This window comes from Halichondria panicea, chromosome 16 (assembly GCF_963675165.1).
Source record: "Halichondria panicea chromosome 16, odHalPani1.1, whole genome shotgun sequence".
Lineage (NCBI taxonomy): Eukaryota > Metazoa > Porifera > Demospongiae > Suberitida > Halichondriidae > Halichondria > Halichondria panicea.
In genome coordinates, this window is record NC_087392.1 from 3,520,043 (window position 1) to 3,535,024 (window position 14,982).

The 14,982-nt window shown below is 41.9% G+C and overlaps 1 protein-coding gene across 1 annotated transcript in view; it reads left to right on the top strand.

Annotated features, from left to right (window-relative positions):
* The first annotated feature begins 3 nt into the window (after positions 1 to 3).
* LOC135350356 (arf-GAP with Rho-GAP domain, ANK repeat and PH domain-containing protein 2-like) overlaps positions 4 to 14,982 on the top strand; it is a 35,985-nt gene continuing 21,006 nt past the window's right edge. Inside the window, exons 1-11 of the mRNA XM_064549118.1 lie at positions 4 to 161; positions 1,113 to 1,413; positions 1,780 to 3,737; positions 4,371 to 4,453; positions 4,514 to 4,559; positions 4,657 to 4,701; positions 9,489 to 9,529; positions 9,709 to 9,856; positions 10,026 to 10,304; positions 10,381 to 10,499; positions 13,676 to 13,799. Of these exons, the coding sequence (XP_064405188.1) occupies positions 1,122 to 1,413; positions 1,780 to 3,737; positions 4,371 to 4,453; positions 4,514 to 4,559; positions 4,657 to 4,701; positions 9,489 to 9,529; positions 9,709 to 9,856; positions 10,026 to 10,304; positions 10,381 to 10,499; positions 13,676 to 13,799 (3,135 nt within the window). The 5' untranslated portion in view covers positions 4 to 161; positions 1,113 to 1,121. The remainder of the gene's footprint in view (positions 162 to 1,112; positions 1,414 to 1,779; positions 3,738 to 4,370; positions 4,454 to 4,513; positions 4,560 to 4,656; positions 4,702 to 9,488; positions 9,530 to 9,708; positions 9,857 to 10,025; positions 10,305 to 10,380; positions 10,500 to 13,675; positions 13,800 to 14,982) is intronic.

Sequence of the window (14,982 nt, forward strand, 5' to 3'; positions counted from 1 at the left end):
CCAGATCTTATTTAGATATACATGTTGATAAAAATACAACACTGTTCTGATCTGATCCATAAAAATAATGTACTTGTATTAAAACAAAAAGATCCTGATCAAGTTCCCTCTCTTATAGCTTATACCTCACGTGTCCAAACCGTCAAAGTTAAGATCGAAAGGTAAGTTTTACTCCAAACGCTGAGACTAAGGGGGGGGGGGGTTTTGTCTTAGTTAAAATCCTCACCTTGTTGTATACAGTATAAGTACAGATAGATCGATAGATCTATAGTGAGTCGAGTTGTGTCACTAGCACTATAGTATATCTGTCACAACATAATGTTAAAACTCAACAGGAGTTTTTAACCTGTCAGACAATAATACCTAAATGTACATCCATGTTTAAGTGCCACTAAAAATTGTATGGGTGAAATTTCCTTCATTTTGTGTAGCATTTAAATAACTTATTTCGGCCAGTTTTCCACACTGAAGAAGCACCACTTTTCATTGTTGTGCTTCATCATGATTGCTGATCGATATTCGCCCTACTTGTATGTATACTTTATACTGGCTCTTTTGAGTGTACAGTGTGGCTACTAGAATATGGAAGATAGAAGATGAATGTGTGTTTAGTGAATTACGGCCTATACACCGGGTACCCGTACTCTAGCTGTGTCATTCCATTAGTACATGTTATGTGTGATATCAGTAAGCTTGCAATATACATGCATATAGCATTATACTTCGTATCGACCAGCTGTCAGAAGTGAGTACACAGTTTGTAAGTATTAATTGTTATTGATCTTTCATATTATAGAGGCAATAATTCATGTTTGACAACGTTTTGTGTGTAGAGATTAACTGTTTGTCGACTGCATAATGTGTTTTCCAATACATTCCCTTGTGGCTGCCTGGCTCACTTATGTGTGGGTGTGGGAACGTGTAGAATGAATTCTCCTGTTGTAACATTGCTTAGTCTCAGCTGTTAAGTCAGCTGGTGAATGGCATATTGCCAAGTGATTAGTGATTTGTTGAAGTGTTTGTATATGCATGCTTATACAGTAGTCGATGAGGATTGAGCTTTTGTAAGTATGCATGGTTACCACACTTTTCTCAACCCCACATACACTCAGGTCAAAGCAATGTCCAGTGACGATAGCATTGAGCCTTGGCTGGAGGCGATTAACTTGCATGAATATGTACCCTCACTAATCAGTCAAGGCTATAACACTTTGGACAAATGTGCTACCATCCGTGATAAAACAGCGCTGAAGGAACTGGGTGTGACCAAGGTGGGACACTTGAACAGGTTGTTTCGTGCCATTGAAAAACTTCGTGGTGAAGATAGCGGTGCTATGACTCTGCCACCCAATGCTACACTTGAAGCTTGGGCTCCAGCAGACAGAAAGTCCAAAAGCCTAACTCTAATAACCAGTAAGTGCATACATGCACATACCCCTAGCAGGGCTGCATTTGGGGTCAGGGGGGAAATTAGGAAAATTAAAAAAATGTAGGGGGGGGTGAACCCCCTGTGGAGCATGCATGTCAAACTAGGAAGGTCTGGGGGCATGCTCCCCCGGAAAAATTGGATATTCTAGGGCCTCTCTATGGTCTATTATTATAGCTCACACGTCATTAGAATTATAGCAGTACTAATGCCTATGAATCTGCCTGATCTGGGGGGCCCTCCCCCCCGCCCCCTCAATGCAGCCCTCCCCCCCGCCCCCTCAATGCAGCCCTATGCATTACACACTGCTTAAATAAGGATGCATCTACAATTATATTTTCATACCACCGCAGGCAAGCAACCGCCACCAGTGCCTGCGAGGAAGTCAGTTAGGAGGTCAACCACCTCTACAAATCACTCACGTTCCCCCACCCCCGAGTCCGATATCAAACCACAACAACCCCCTCCTGTTGTACCCCGCACAAAGAGCTTAAAGAGAACTACTGAAACTACTGGGAGTGTACACTCAGATTCAAAGAGTGATGATTGTAAGCAATGTTCCAATGTTTCTCCTGCAGTAGAACTCCAATTGCCATCTAATGTCAATTGTATTGGAGAGGAACCAATAACAACAATCCCTCCCAAACCTGCTCCAAGGAAAACTCAACCTCAACCTAAGCCCCGGACACCCATTGCCTCTCGCAAAACACCCTCTGAGAATTTTACCTCGCAAACATTCTCTCAGGATATATCCAGCTCTACTGAGCTTCCTCGCATCCCTCCTAAGAAGTCTGTTTCATCGAAACAGCCAGTGATACCGCCTTCAGACATTGTGTTTGAACTAGAGAATGTGCCAATGTCTAGCCCTGCCACCTCTGTGTTCGAGATGAATACCGAATCGACACCGATGATAGTCTCTATTCTACCTTTTGTCACACCTTTACCGCCAGATTGTAATCCTGTACTCACTGAATCCTCATCAACAGATAACTCTGAACACGCTTATATTCCGTCATTATCTCCGAAAAACCCTGCTATTCCGTCTATACCTGAGACTGTCCCGGTAGTATCATTACCACCAAAAAATCCCGGTCCTCCCTCCTTTACACCACCCCCTCCTAGTGAGTCACCTGTGACCATATCACCCCTTCACACTCCATGTTTTCAACCTGATTTAGAACCACCTCTACCTGACTTTTCTCCACCCCCTCCACCAGCTAGGGTTTCGTCTCTTCCTACCGGAAATACTCCCACGCTTGAGAAAGCCGTATCTACATTGACAGATGAACAAGTCAATGGCTTCCCTCCCCTTCCCCCGAAAGAATCAATCACTCCTCCACCCCCTCCACCAATCACGGAATATAATTTCCCTCTAGAATCTCCTCATGAATGCTATTCTGACTCTGAGAGTGAGGATGAAGGCCCTCTGATGAGTATACAATCTTGTCGAGCCACAGGAGATGATCAACTCGGGCTGCAAGTAGCTCCCAAAAACTCTGCAAGTAGCAGTTCCGAAGAAGGCAGTCCGTTTCACCAGCCTATTAGACAACAACTTGGTGGTCTCAAAAGTGGCGCTAATGCAGTCGAAAGCGACTCTAAGATGATGATTACCTCATCTGTTATTGATGAGCGAGATGATTATATGAACCAACAAGTTATTGATCAAGTAATGGAGAATGATGAAGACCAGGATGAGGTGAGAGTGGGTCAGCCGTTGACTGTAAAAGGTAGTAGGGGTGCCCTAAATAATGATCTTGAGTTACGGATTAGCAATGGTCATGACTACATGAACAGTGATCTCGTGGATCAAGTGCTGGATGAAGACAATGATGTGGAAGAGCCGCTAGGCAGTGAGAGGCTTGTAATTCGATCTACGTTGCTGAGGCAAGTAGACGGTAAAACAGATAGGGATTACGAAAATCAAGAAGTATTAGAAGGTGATATTATTCCCCTATTGACTGTCACCACAAACCAACCAGAATCACTCAACTGGGAAGTATCGCAGCTGGGAGATCAATACCCTCCTGGCGCCCCTACTGCCGGCTTGTCAATCTATGACACACTTGAAAACCGTGTGAATACCGATGCTCCAGTTGCATCCCGTGTAAAGAATAATGGCAACAACCAGGCATTGCTCGGTAACAGAGACTCTGTGTCAGGGACTTTTCCGCGAACCAGGAGTGATGCAGCATACTTGAGGGAGTACAGTGATGGAAACTCTTCTATATCCACCACTCCGGGTAGTATTGACTCTCTAGGGATGGAGCCTAACTTCTCTCAGTCCAGGGGAACCGCAGACTTCTTTGATGGGGTATGGTAGACATTTCCATAAATAATTATGTAAACTCTAATTATGCCTCGGTGCACATGCGCACGCGAGGTATACGATAGTGTGTGTGTGTGTGCGTAGACTGCTACAGCTGCTCAAGAATCAATCAAGTGCAAGTAAGAGTTTCTATAGGCTTCTAGTCATGTTTTCTTGGGTTTTAATCCGTGGATTTGCAAAATAGTGCTTCGTTCTTGAGTTATGCCTAGTTTTACTTACTTGGAATGCCATATTGCAGCCTTACTTGTTCACCGAGTGTTGCTACTCTACTTAGTAGTTATATCTGCACTAGAACTCTAGCTATTGGTAGCTGCAGGAGTAAGAAGAGAACTGCAAGGCTCTGCTGATGCAGCCAGTAATTTTAGACTAGAAGTTTTGATATCAATCGTTTTTAACAACATAAATTATCATGGTCAATCACTACTCGAGTTTCCCTGTGATTATGGATTCTGCCTGCTTGGAACTTAATGCATATCATGAAGAATATAATGTGTGTATAAAAGCTATGGGTAGCGTTATATTATGTAGCTTTGGCACCTCCACCGAAGCATCAGCACCCGCGGTGCTTTCATTCCTAAAGTGTTAAGTGTTTTTGCATGATTGTGTTTTTATGCACAGGGTCACCTTATACGGACAGCTGGAACATTTGCTGGTGGTGATACGTATTATAAGCGACCAGACTACAAAAGAGCAGCATCGGAGTGCGTTATGCACTAAATCTAGTTTGATCAATATAATGATATCTATGTCCACCCTTGCAGTGCTTTGTCGACTTTGCTGGATACACAGGCTTCCTTTACCGAATCAGTAAGCGTTTGATTCCTATTTTGTTTTCTACATTTCTAAGTATTCTATGTGCATAGTATTGATGGCTGCAATTAACGATAATTATTATGTTGCACAGATCTACGCTACATCTACTCGTCACGGCTCAGAAACCTTCCATGATGTAAGTTAGCCCTATATAATTGTATATGTGCATTCAAATACTGTGGCTATGCCCTCCAAGATACTCATGAATTGTACAAAAGTGCACTTGTAGTATGTCCACGGGCCAGCCTCATGACAGCTGCAAGCTAAATTAATTGTTCCAAGGCGCACCATGGGGTCATGTCATTTTTTTCTGCGAATGATTGTAATTGCAAATATTTGTACTCGCAGATAACTGGAAAATGCAACACTTGCGAGTAATTATTAATTTTATAATTTAAGCAGAATTAAATACCAGCAAAAATAAACGAGTGTTGCAAGCGTGCGCTTGCTAATGCCTCTCGCCATGTTTTTGCTTTCGCTCAAAAGTATTAGAGTGTTACAGAAGAGGTAAATAGTTTGCAATGTGCTTTGGTTGTTTCACAAGAAAGGGGTGTCCATAGTTACTAGTGCATACTGATCATCTTAAATGGGAGCAAACCTTTGTCAAAGGCGTAGCCAGTAGTCTGTGAGATAAGTAGTATCTACAACAAGCAGTCTAAAAAGGGTTATCAGAAAAGGTTGTGGTTTGTGGCTTACCAGGACCTCAACAAAGAAGGAAATTGATTCTGCTGAGGTTCAAAATGGATTCTCTTACACATGGTATTGAGCGCGCATGCGCATTACATCCAGGAACTAAGGGGTGTGTCTGCAAGTTCAATAATGGCTACTAAAATAGCTAGCTTCTTTAGCAGCTCTTTCTGTCTCTTGTAGCTAACAAAAAGCTAGCGCTTTAGCGCAAGGCTAACTCATAAGTTGAATAGAAAGTTTTGCAAACAAATGATGCTATGAAAGATTCTGAAGAGACTGCAACAGACTTTAATGTGAGTGAAACTAACCATAACTCGAGAAATAAGCTTTAGTTTGCTAATCCACGAATCAAAGTCCAAGAGAATGTGGCTAGAAGCTGTTAGTTTTCGTCGCATTTCGAGCAGTTACAGCTGGAACAGACACACACACACACAGCTTTACCGTATCCCTCGTGCGGCTACGCCTCGATGCATAAATGAGCTGAACAGTGAAATCGCAAACAAATGTACCTGTGAAAATATATCACCTTAAAGTATTCTGAGTAACTGTAGGAAGTTACATCATAGATTGAAAAGGAAGGGAGTTGGAAACAACCGGGCCTCTCTGTGTAAACGGTTGAAACGCTCCGCGTTATAATTTAGCAAGCGCAATTATTTTCGTGGTTGACCGTTATGAGGTTGTATTTAACTGTTTCTAGCTCTCCTATCCACTAGCGATCACTCGGGGGCTGGGAGGTACTCTAGACAAGTATGTTTACACCACTGACAGCTCTAAGTCCGTTGTCTTTACTGTTTTAAATTTTTGGGGGTTTAGCTTGACATGTTTACCTGCTGTGAAGCCGAAACAGCAAAGGACATTGCTTGACTTGGTTATTATGTATCTAAGTGCTACATACATTTAGAATGGTTTCATGCTATGAATAAGCTGTACTGTTCATAAACGTTTGCAGTATAATAGTCATTCAAACTGCTTTAGTATACTTTTAGACACACCACGGGCCTTGACCTACATGTACCACGACTTCATAGTAAGGGCTATATTCCCTCTTTATTATACCTCGGTGCACATGCGCAAGCAAGGTATACGGTAGTGTGTTTGTGTGTGTGTGTCTGTCTGTCTGTCTGTCTGTCTGTCTGTCTGTCTGTCTGTCTGTCTGTCTGTCTGTCTGTCTGTCTGTCTGTCTGTGTAGACTGCTACAGCTGCGAATTGAAATCCAAGTTAACATGACTAGAAGCCTATAGAAACTCTTACTTGCACTTGATTCATCCTTTAGCAGCTGTAGCAGTCTACACACAAACACACTACCGTATATACCTCGCTTGCGCATGCGCACCGAGGCATAATAACTGTAGGATCAGACATGCAGTCGACTTGTCCTGTTGGAAGTGTGATGTGTAGTGTTAGGTCTAGTATCAGATCCACGTTCGTTTTGAGCTTATAAAATATATTATTATATATACACTGTACTTCTACTTTCTCTGTGTACAGTAGGAACTACACTAAAATAAAAACGTCATGCCAGGCATGACATTATTTCAGTATAGATCTACTTTGTGATACCTCCAATATGAGCTGACCTCTGCTGTCGCCTAGCTCTGGCTCTTCTGTCCCCCCCTTATTTGATGCACAGATAGCTATAATAGAGACAGCTAGCCTATGTGAGCAGATAAATTTGCACTGGCTTGCAGAGTTGCAGTACGACATGGCCACGCCCATCTAGGCAAGTGCATCGTTTGCTTTTTATTGCCTTATAGCGCCCCCGGTGGGAGCCCAACCCACATCCGTTACAGACATATATAATTTATTATTATATATAATAATATATATTCCCGTGGGCCAGAATCAGGTAGCACGATTATTCGCCTCGCTTCCCGCTCGGCAATTATACAGTTATGTTTGTTCACCTATGGCTGCATCCAGGATTTTGGGTCGGGGGGGAAAATTGGGTAAATGAAAAATATAGGGGGTGGGCAAAGTCTGCTTACATTGTGGTGGGTGACTTTACGATTCATCGAGTTACAATTTAATGATTAGTAGAATCAGCTAGGAGAATGGCTTCATTGTCATCTGAATCTGGACCTTCTTGCTGCGTTTACAGCGACTTCTATGCCTGACAACTGCCCTCCATAGAGTTGGATACAGCCTGACGCTTCTTGGATGTCAGGTATTATTCAACGTGCTGTATCTCCGATGGCGAACCCGTTGGTATTTATCTAGTGCAATGAGTCGACATGCCAGGAATGGAGCAATCAGGGGGGGCGTGGCCCATCCTGGATGCTCACGTAGGGTTGGGCACCACTGCAATGTCAGATTTTGTTCCACTGGCTTAGTCTTAGGGTGTGGCTATAAGCATGAATATGATTACTTCGAAGTGAGTGGTAACCGCAAAGCTCAGTTAAAATGCTACTGCAAGAGTCAATTTTGCATGCCACTACGGTTTTTTCCTGGATCAAGCTGTACTATTTGCATTTTTATTTGGCTAAGAAAATTACTAGTTTACCGACTCGTTCATTAATGAGCCACGTCTTCAGCAGTGGTGCTCAACCTACGTGACCGTCCAGGGTGGGCCATGCACGTCCAACTAACATAGTAGGTGCAGAGTCTTCTCGCAACCACGAAAATGTTATCCACGAATTGACTAAATATTGCTCAACAACGAATATTTTGCCCCAGAAAATTACCTGCTATACGGTCCTTCTTGTCTGGAATATCCTCGCCGGCTCTAGAGACATCTCTTTACTTCAATATTTGCTAGGCAACCAAAACACAAACCTTACCAATATTGATTGTTTCAGGTTTTGCCACACTGTCATCATTTTTACTGAAGTTCTTAGTACATGATGGCGTGCAGTGAAAATTAATCTAACAGCAAAAGGGTTAATCGCACCTGGAAAATGCAGTGAAGTCATCCACATTCATTTCCAATCCTCCCTAAGCTAGGTTGCTTATAGTGAAACCTTTCAACTGCTCATATCCTGTACACTCCCACTGCTTTTACATGGGCATTTAGCTATCATACTTTGCATTGTCCTAGAGCAAGTATAGCTAGGTGAAGATTTCATGGACACTTTTATTCAAGAACATCTCAGTATCTACACATCTAAAGCCCAACTTCTCTCAATGCAAACAGATCTAGAGCTAAATTATCAACATACATGTAGTCCCAGCTCGCTCACCTCTATGCCAAGTAGCCATTACTCCATCGACCTACATGTGCCCCACAGTCCCATCTCGCAGGCCAACCCCATACCCTCAGGATTCTCACTTGCTATGACCATTAACCAGACGTCAACTGAGACCAGTGAACTGAGTAGTCTCTCTAGGCCCGGGCCCGAGTCTGATAGACATGTGTTTGCTGTCCACCTTCGGCCAATGACTATCCTGCCTACCCCACATCGCAGCAAACACAGTGAAAGTGTGTCCACGAAGGTCAAAACTGGGTGTAGCCGTATATAGCTGCATGGTGGCACTGGTCTGGCTAAGTAGACTGTGGAATTAATCTGAGAGGTTACCGTAGTTGATTTAATTAAAGCGCCCCTATGGTCTGTGTGCTACAGCTAGTCTAGTGTAGAGTGCAAATCATAGGTACTCAGATTGAACAACAGTTCGATTTTGGTGGTCTGTTTCTTTCAGCTGCATCTAGACAGTACTATGCACCAAATACATGCGCAGTAGTAATTATTATAGACCCAAAAGTGAAGGCGATTGCAGCTCCTTCTTTTAAAATTTGCCTTAAGTCCAAGCTGCCTCTTAAATTGTGATAGTGCGCATGCTGTAATTAAATATATTTATATAAACTACGCTAGAAATGTTACTTGTGGGTGTATTGAGCAACACACGAAGTACACCATCTGATAGACTTTTGTGTATGTTCGTCCCTGTATTACCCTTTACATAAATGCATGATACTGCGGATGATACTTCTGAAATGATACTTTGGATACGAACGATTTGGAGAAAGAGCTTTCCATTAGAAATTATGTTCCGAACAAGGTTATCAAAATTAATTATTCGACGAAAGAATCCGTTTATCTGTCTCACCCCTTCTAGTAGCTAATGGTGGTGCAGCAAATACAATTCAGGATTTTTGTTTGAACTGACCAAGTTGCTGTCAGTTCAGAGAAGCCACTAATTTAGCTTCCCTGTTTGTTACTCGATAACAGTTCCTTTCGTTGGAAAACGTCGAATGTGCATATTTGTGGTAATGTACGTGCATGTAATATGTCGTGTATACAGGTACCAAAGACTAAGGAAGGATACCTCTTCAAGAAAGGAGGGTACGTCGTCCTATACTGTATACGTACATATATTCTACATGTATTACAGTAACATATTCATGAACTGAACCAGATGCTGAAACCCCAACAAACATGTTTTCTGTATCCATGTTGTGTTTGTTAACATCCCAATCATTGTTGACTAATCTTTATGCTTCCACCACCCACACACCACACAGTCGACGCAGTGAGAGGCCCTGGCAAAAGAGATGGATGACTTTCAATGGCTCTGAGCTCAAATATTTCAAAAACCAGTCTGACAAGGATAAGTCATTTTTGAATATCGTTCCCCTTCATGAAATGATTGACATCAAGCGAGTCCAGGATGTGAGTGTGCAGTTTCCTTGCAATTTGTAGAGTTGAAATATACTCAAAAGTAGTGAGCCAGCCTGTACTTAAAATTAATGTGCATGCATGTACATGTATATGCATGTACATAATAATTCTAGAGTACGTCATGTACATGTACAACAGGTGTGGTTTTTGTGTTATACAGGATGAGAAGCAGAACAGATTTGATCTAGTGGTCATTAACAGAGTATTCCAATTCTATACAACATCAGCTGATGAGAGCCAAGCATGGATTGATGTGCTACATGCAGCAATCTCCAAGTTCAAACCTCAGGAACATGAGTTCAGAGAGGGAGGCAACATGCACAACCCTGAGAAGCAGGGTATCCTGTTGAAGCAAGGTCACGGGGCTCTTAACAAAGGATTCAAGGAAAGATACGTTGCCCTCAAAGGATCTAAGTTTGCCTACTATGAGACAAAAGAGGTACGTGTAATTGTGTACTGCTAATAGATCGACAATGATTAGCTTCAGCTCTAGTATCTCGCTCACACTCATGCAGGACTTCAACCATGGACGGCCTATACATGTGCTGGAGATGTATCTATCAAGTGTGAGACTAGACACTACTTCGAAGCTGCCACGCTTCATCATAACCATGAGTAACATGAAACACTACGTGTGAGTATACTACTATTGCAATTGTCATTGAAAGAAGCAAAAAGAATGAGTTAATTGGTAGATATAATGTATAATTATAGTAAAACTACGGCCGGTAAATCGTTTGCTCGTTAATTATTTCATGAGCTAGATCTAGTGATTGTGAGCAGCTAGAATTAGCAGGAAGTCCAGCTGAAACGTAGTCAGACATTTTTACTAGATACAGTCTACTCTACAGTCGACTGTATCTAGGCTATCTAGTAAAAATGTGTATTCACTATATGCACTATATGAGGCTGTTTTCCTTGGCTCTGACTGCCATTTTAAGTAGAGTTAGCTAGTCTACATGTAGACTAGCTAACTCTCACAAAATAATAATAATATAATAATAATAATATGATTATTTTGTGAGAGTTTCTTGGCCTCGAAAGAAAAAAACACTTTGACCCGCCCTCCAGATCGGTAAGAAGCATCATATAAGAGCAAGAACACAAAGCTAAAAGTGTTTTTGACTACTAGTTTGTTTTGTTTCTAGTAACTTGATGATCACGCAAATTCTGCTGGAAAATTTTTTGAAGACTGATACTTGTCATACAGGATGATACACCAATATAATTATTTATCATGTATGTGCTTCAAACTTCTATCAGTTTAATAAACATCAATATAAGAACAAATTGTTTACCGTAACCTTGTAAAACCAGTAGGTTTTACATAGGATTGGCAGTGCGTTTGCCTGTGTTTAGCACATAATTATTTTACAAACGTTTTAATTAACATTTCACAACCTGGATTAGAAAGCGCTTCCATGAGGCAGATGACCTCTCAGGCTCCACTTCTCTTACCTAGACAATTCCGCGATCTTTAATGACTCAGCAATGTGTCGTGGCCGCTTATATAATTGATAGGCGTGGCTGAGAAACCGTGAGTGCAGTGCTTCTTTTCTTTAGCTCTCCATTGTCAGGTTAGCCTCCTTTACCGGCCTTCATAGGAAAGAAGGCCTGCTTGCGCATGCAGCAAATTATTGGATACTTTTTCCCGTAAAATTTCCTATAATACTGGGTTCATCAGAGAAAATATCTTAAAAGTCATACACAGAACTATATAGCTAGCTAGCTAGCTAGAGACAGAGCTGTGTAGGTTTGTTGTACTGCTATTTTCTTCTGATAGAATCAGTAGCAGTAGTATAGTAGACTTTCACCTAAATTAGTGTTAAATGGGCGTGGCCTGTCCATATAGGCTCTTGTCAGCTTTCACTCCTTTCAGACGATCGTCATCCACACTGTTGCAGGCTGTGAGTCTTTTGTTAACATAGCAGGCTAAGGGTAGCTATCAGAGAATGCTATCCGATGGGCTAGAAACCTTCAATAGAACTTTCTATCTACTTCCTTCAATCCACTTCCATTCGTTGTGATGTCATAGTTTTACTGAGCATATACGATGTTATCCAAAGCCCCCAGATACCGGGGGGATATTAGCACATGCGTAAGCAGTCGATACCAGGCCCACTTCCCTATGTGAAGTGGGAAGTGCGGCCTGGGATCGAGGCTATTGTCAGGTATGCTATATTTATAATAACTGCCACGTGGTATTGTTGATACCTTACTTGTAATAGAAGTCATTCACTACTGTAACAGTGGTTGCTCTGAACATTATTCTACACACTTGAGGGAGCAATAAACAAGTACAGTACATATTGATTTACTTGATTAAACGCTCTCCTTGATTAAACGCCCTCATCTCGTTTAAACGCCCATGGTAAAAGCTTTGTGTCTTTGTTAATAAACGCCCATCTTAAATAATCGCCCATGTATGGCCGTTGCACTGTGGGTGAAGCTGAATTAGCACGTGGAACCAGTTGCAAGCATGGCAGCATAGAATATAGATACTTTTTATGATGGCAGAGAGAGAGATACCAACACAGAGGGAGAAACACCACTCCTATGACTTAAGATTTAAGCTGAGAGCTGTGGCAGCATCCAAAAAGAGCATGCTGTGCAAGTTTGGAGTAGACGTGACTAATAAACGCCCATCTCGTTTAAACGCCCCCTTTACAGACTTCGATATGAAATAAACGCCTGGGCGTTTAATCAAGTAAATATGGTACATGAAATTTCCAGATTAATTAACGAAGACACTTGTCAGGGCTTCATAGAGGGAGGGGCGCTTGCCCCCCTGGCTAAAGTCCCCCCCCCCCCTCCCCCTGGCATGAAAATAGTGACACACCAACCAAACAAAGAGCTCTGTCGATTAACAACAATAATAATTAACGAAGCTACTTTAATTCTTCTACTCTTTCTGTTCCATACGTCCCACAATTTCATCTAAGTCACTATCTGTAAGTACAGAGGGCAATTCAAGAGCGACGTTCATTAAGGCTTGTGTCGCTCAGGCTGCAATCTACTATGGCTTTTATCTGATGACTCATACAATGTAGTACCATTCAGTCCAGGCAATTGAAACTAAGGTAGTTCAATTTAATTTCTGCACGTCATTCCAAAATATACTATTTGTAGAAAATAACCATAACCCTAACACTGTGACACCACAGTTCCCAAGAATGCACCAGATGTGATATAGGACAGTCTAAACACAAAAATTGTCTTGTGGGGCATGTCCCCAGACCCCCTAGATGGCCGTGTGCTGACGCACCTCCCCCCCCCCATTTTTCGAAATGCTCATTTTGCCCGTCCTGGCAATTTTTTCTATATGAATTAAGGCCTGCTTGTGTGCATGTGTTGTGAATATTATAATTATTGTGGCCAGAAGGGAAGCTGCTATAACTAGTTTTTTTCAACTTTCTCTCCAATAGAGTGAGTCTTGAGGTGTGAGCTCTTCTTAGTTTTCTGTGCACTGGCCATTGTACATACATGTACTGAGAGTACGTTATTAATAAGCTAATTTCAGCAAAGCAAGTTAGAGTGCACATGCGTAGTAGTCTATTTACTGACATGCCCCTCCTATTTTTCATTTTGCCAGTCCGGATGCAAGGTTTCGGACTAAAAGGGTCCGGATTAGCGAGGGTCTACTATTAATGTATATAGGAATGTGGATTTTCTACATGGTGCACTTTAGATGTGGTAGTCTTGTTACTCTCCAACTGACCAACAGTTATCCAATTAATTTTGGTTTGTATAGGTTCCTCGCTTTATATAGCAAATCGATTTTATGTAAGAACGAACTACTTACCCTCTCAGGTTCCAGGCTGGCAGTGACTTAGAGCGTAAAGAGTGGTTAGATACAATGACCACTGCCATTCTTGAGGGCCTGGACAAACGATCTCAGACTGTTGCCAGGGGTGGTCACAACACCACGTCGCAGGTACGTCTCATGCACTCATCAACACAGTTTAAAGATAATTTGTTTTGATTATAATTATAGCGTTGTAAGTGAGTAAAGTTCTTAAGAAAACTTTTCTCAATGCACAAACATCTTCAGGAGATTCTACGCCCAGCTTCCAAACAAGTAAAAATCTGGTTAATGGCAGATTTGCAAGTGTTTTTATGAAGCAGACGACTTCTGTGCGTGCGTACTGGCATGGAACTTATGCATGCACACTGCACACATGCGACAGTATACAAATTAAGTTACTGCTTTCCACAGATAGATCTAGTACTTGTAATAGTGTACCATCTTATTATCTAGGGTCTATTGGATTTGTACCCGAGGGCAGATCCAGTGGGGAGCTTTGGGGGCTTGAGCACCCCCCTGGCCTTGATGACAAGCCTGAAGGATAGAATCTTCTTCTAGAGCTAGCTAGCTATAAACTTACTGCATGCACTGGATAGCTACGATTACAGGTTACATTATCATGGCCACACCCAGTTTAATGAACAAATATTGATGAGTCATGCAGGAAACACATCATGATTTGCTTGCAGAAAAGCTAAGGCTTGAAAAACAGACGACTTTTTTTAGCAAAATATTTTTAGCTCCCCCCATCAAAACTCCTGTGTGTATTAATTAGTTTCAAAATTCCTTGTGAATCTTAATTAATACTCAGGAAATATAATTAAGCACTAGGTACTTAAAAACCTATACCACCATGCCCGAAACACCGACATAACTCCTGTCTTCTCTTCTTGAACTTCCACTTGCTGTTGCACAAAAAGTGAGAAGGGGCTTGCACAATAATAATTATTATAGTTACTAGTGGCCAATGCCACTTACATGTACAGTAGAACCTCGATTATCCGGCCCTCCATTATCCGGAACCTCGATTATCCGGCTTGGCAGTTTTCTTTTTATCAGATTAAATAGTTCTGAAAATGGGCGTGTCCCTAAAATGCGCATGTGCGTTGCAGCTGTTACCATGAAGACATGCCTGCTTATCTTCTGCGCATGCGCAGACAACCAGTAGCACTGCTGTTTATCAATAAAGTGGGTGGATCAAGGCGTGGTGTATCTATTCGATTATCCGGCATATTCACTTATCCGGCCTGCTTCTGGAACCAAGGTGTCCGGATAATCGAGGTTCTACTGTACATTGGAAAATAGATATCCC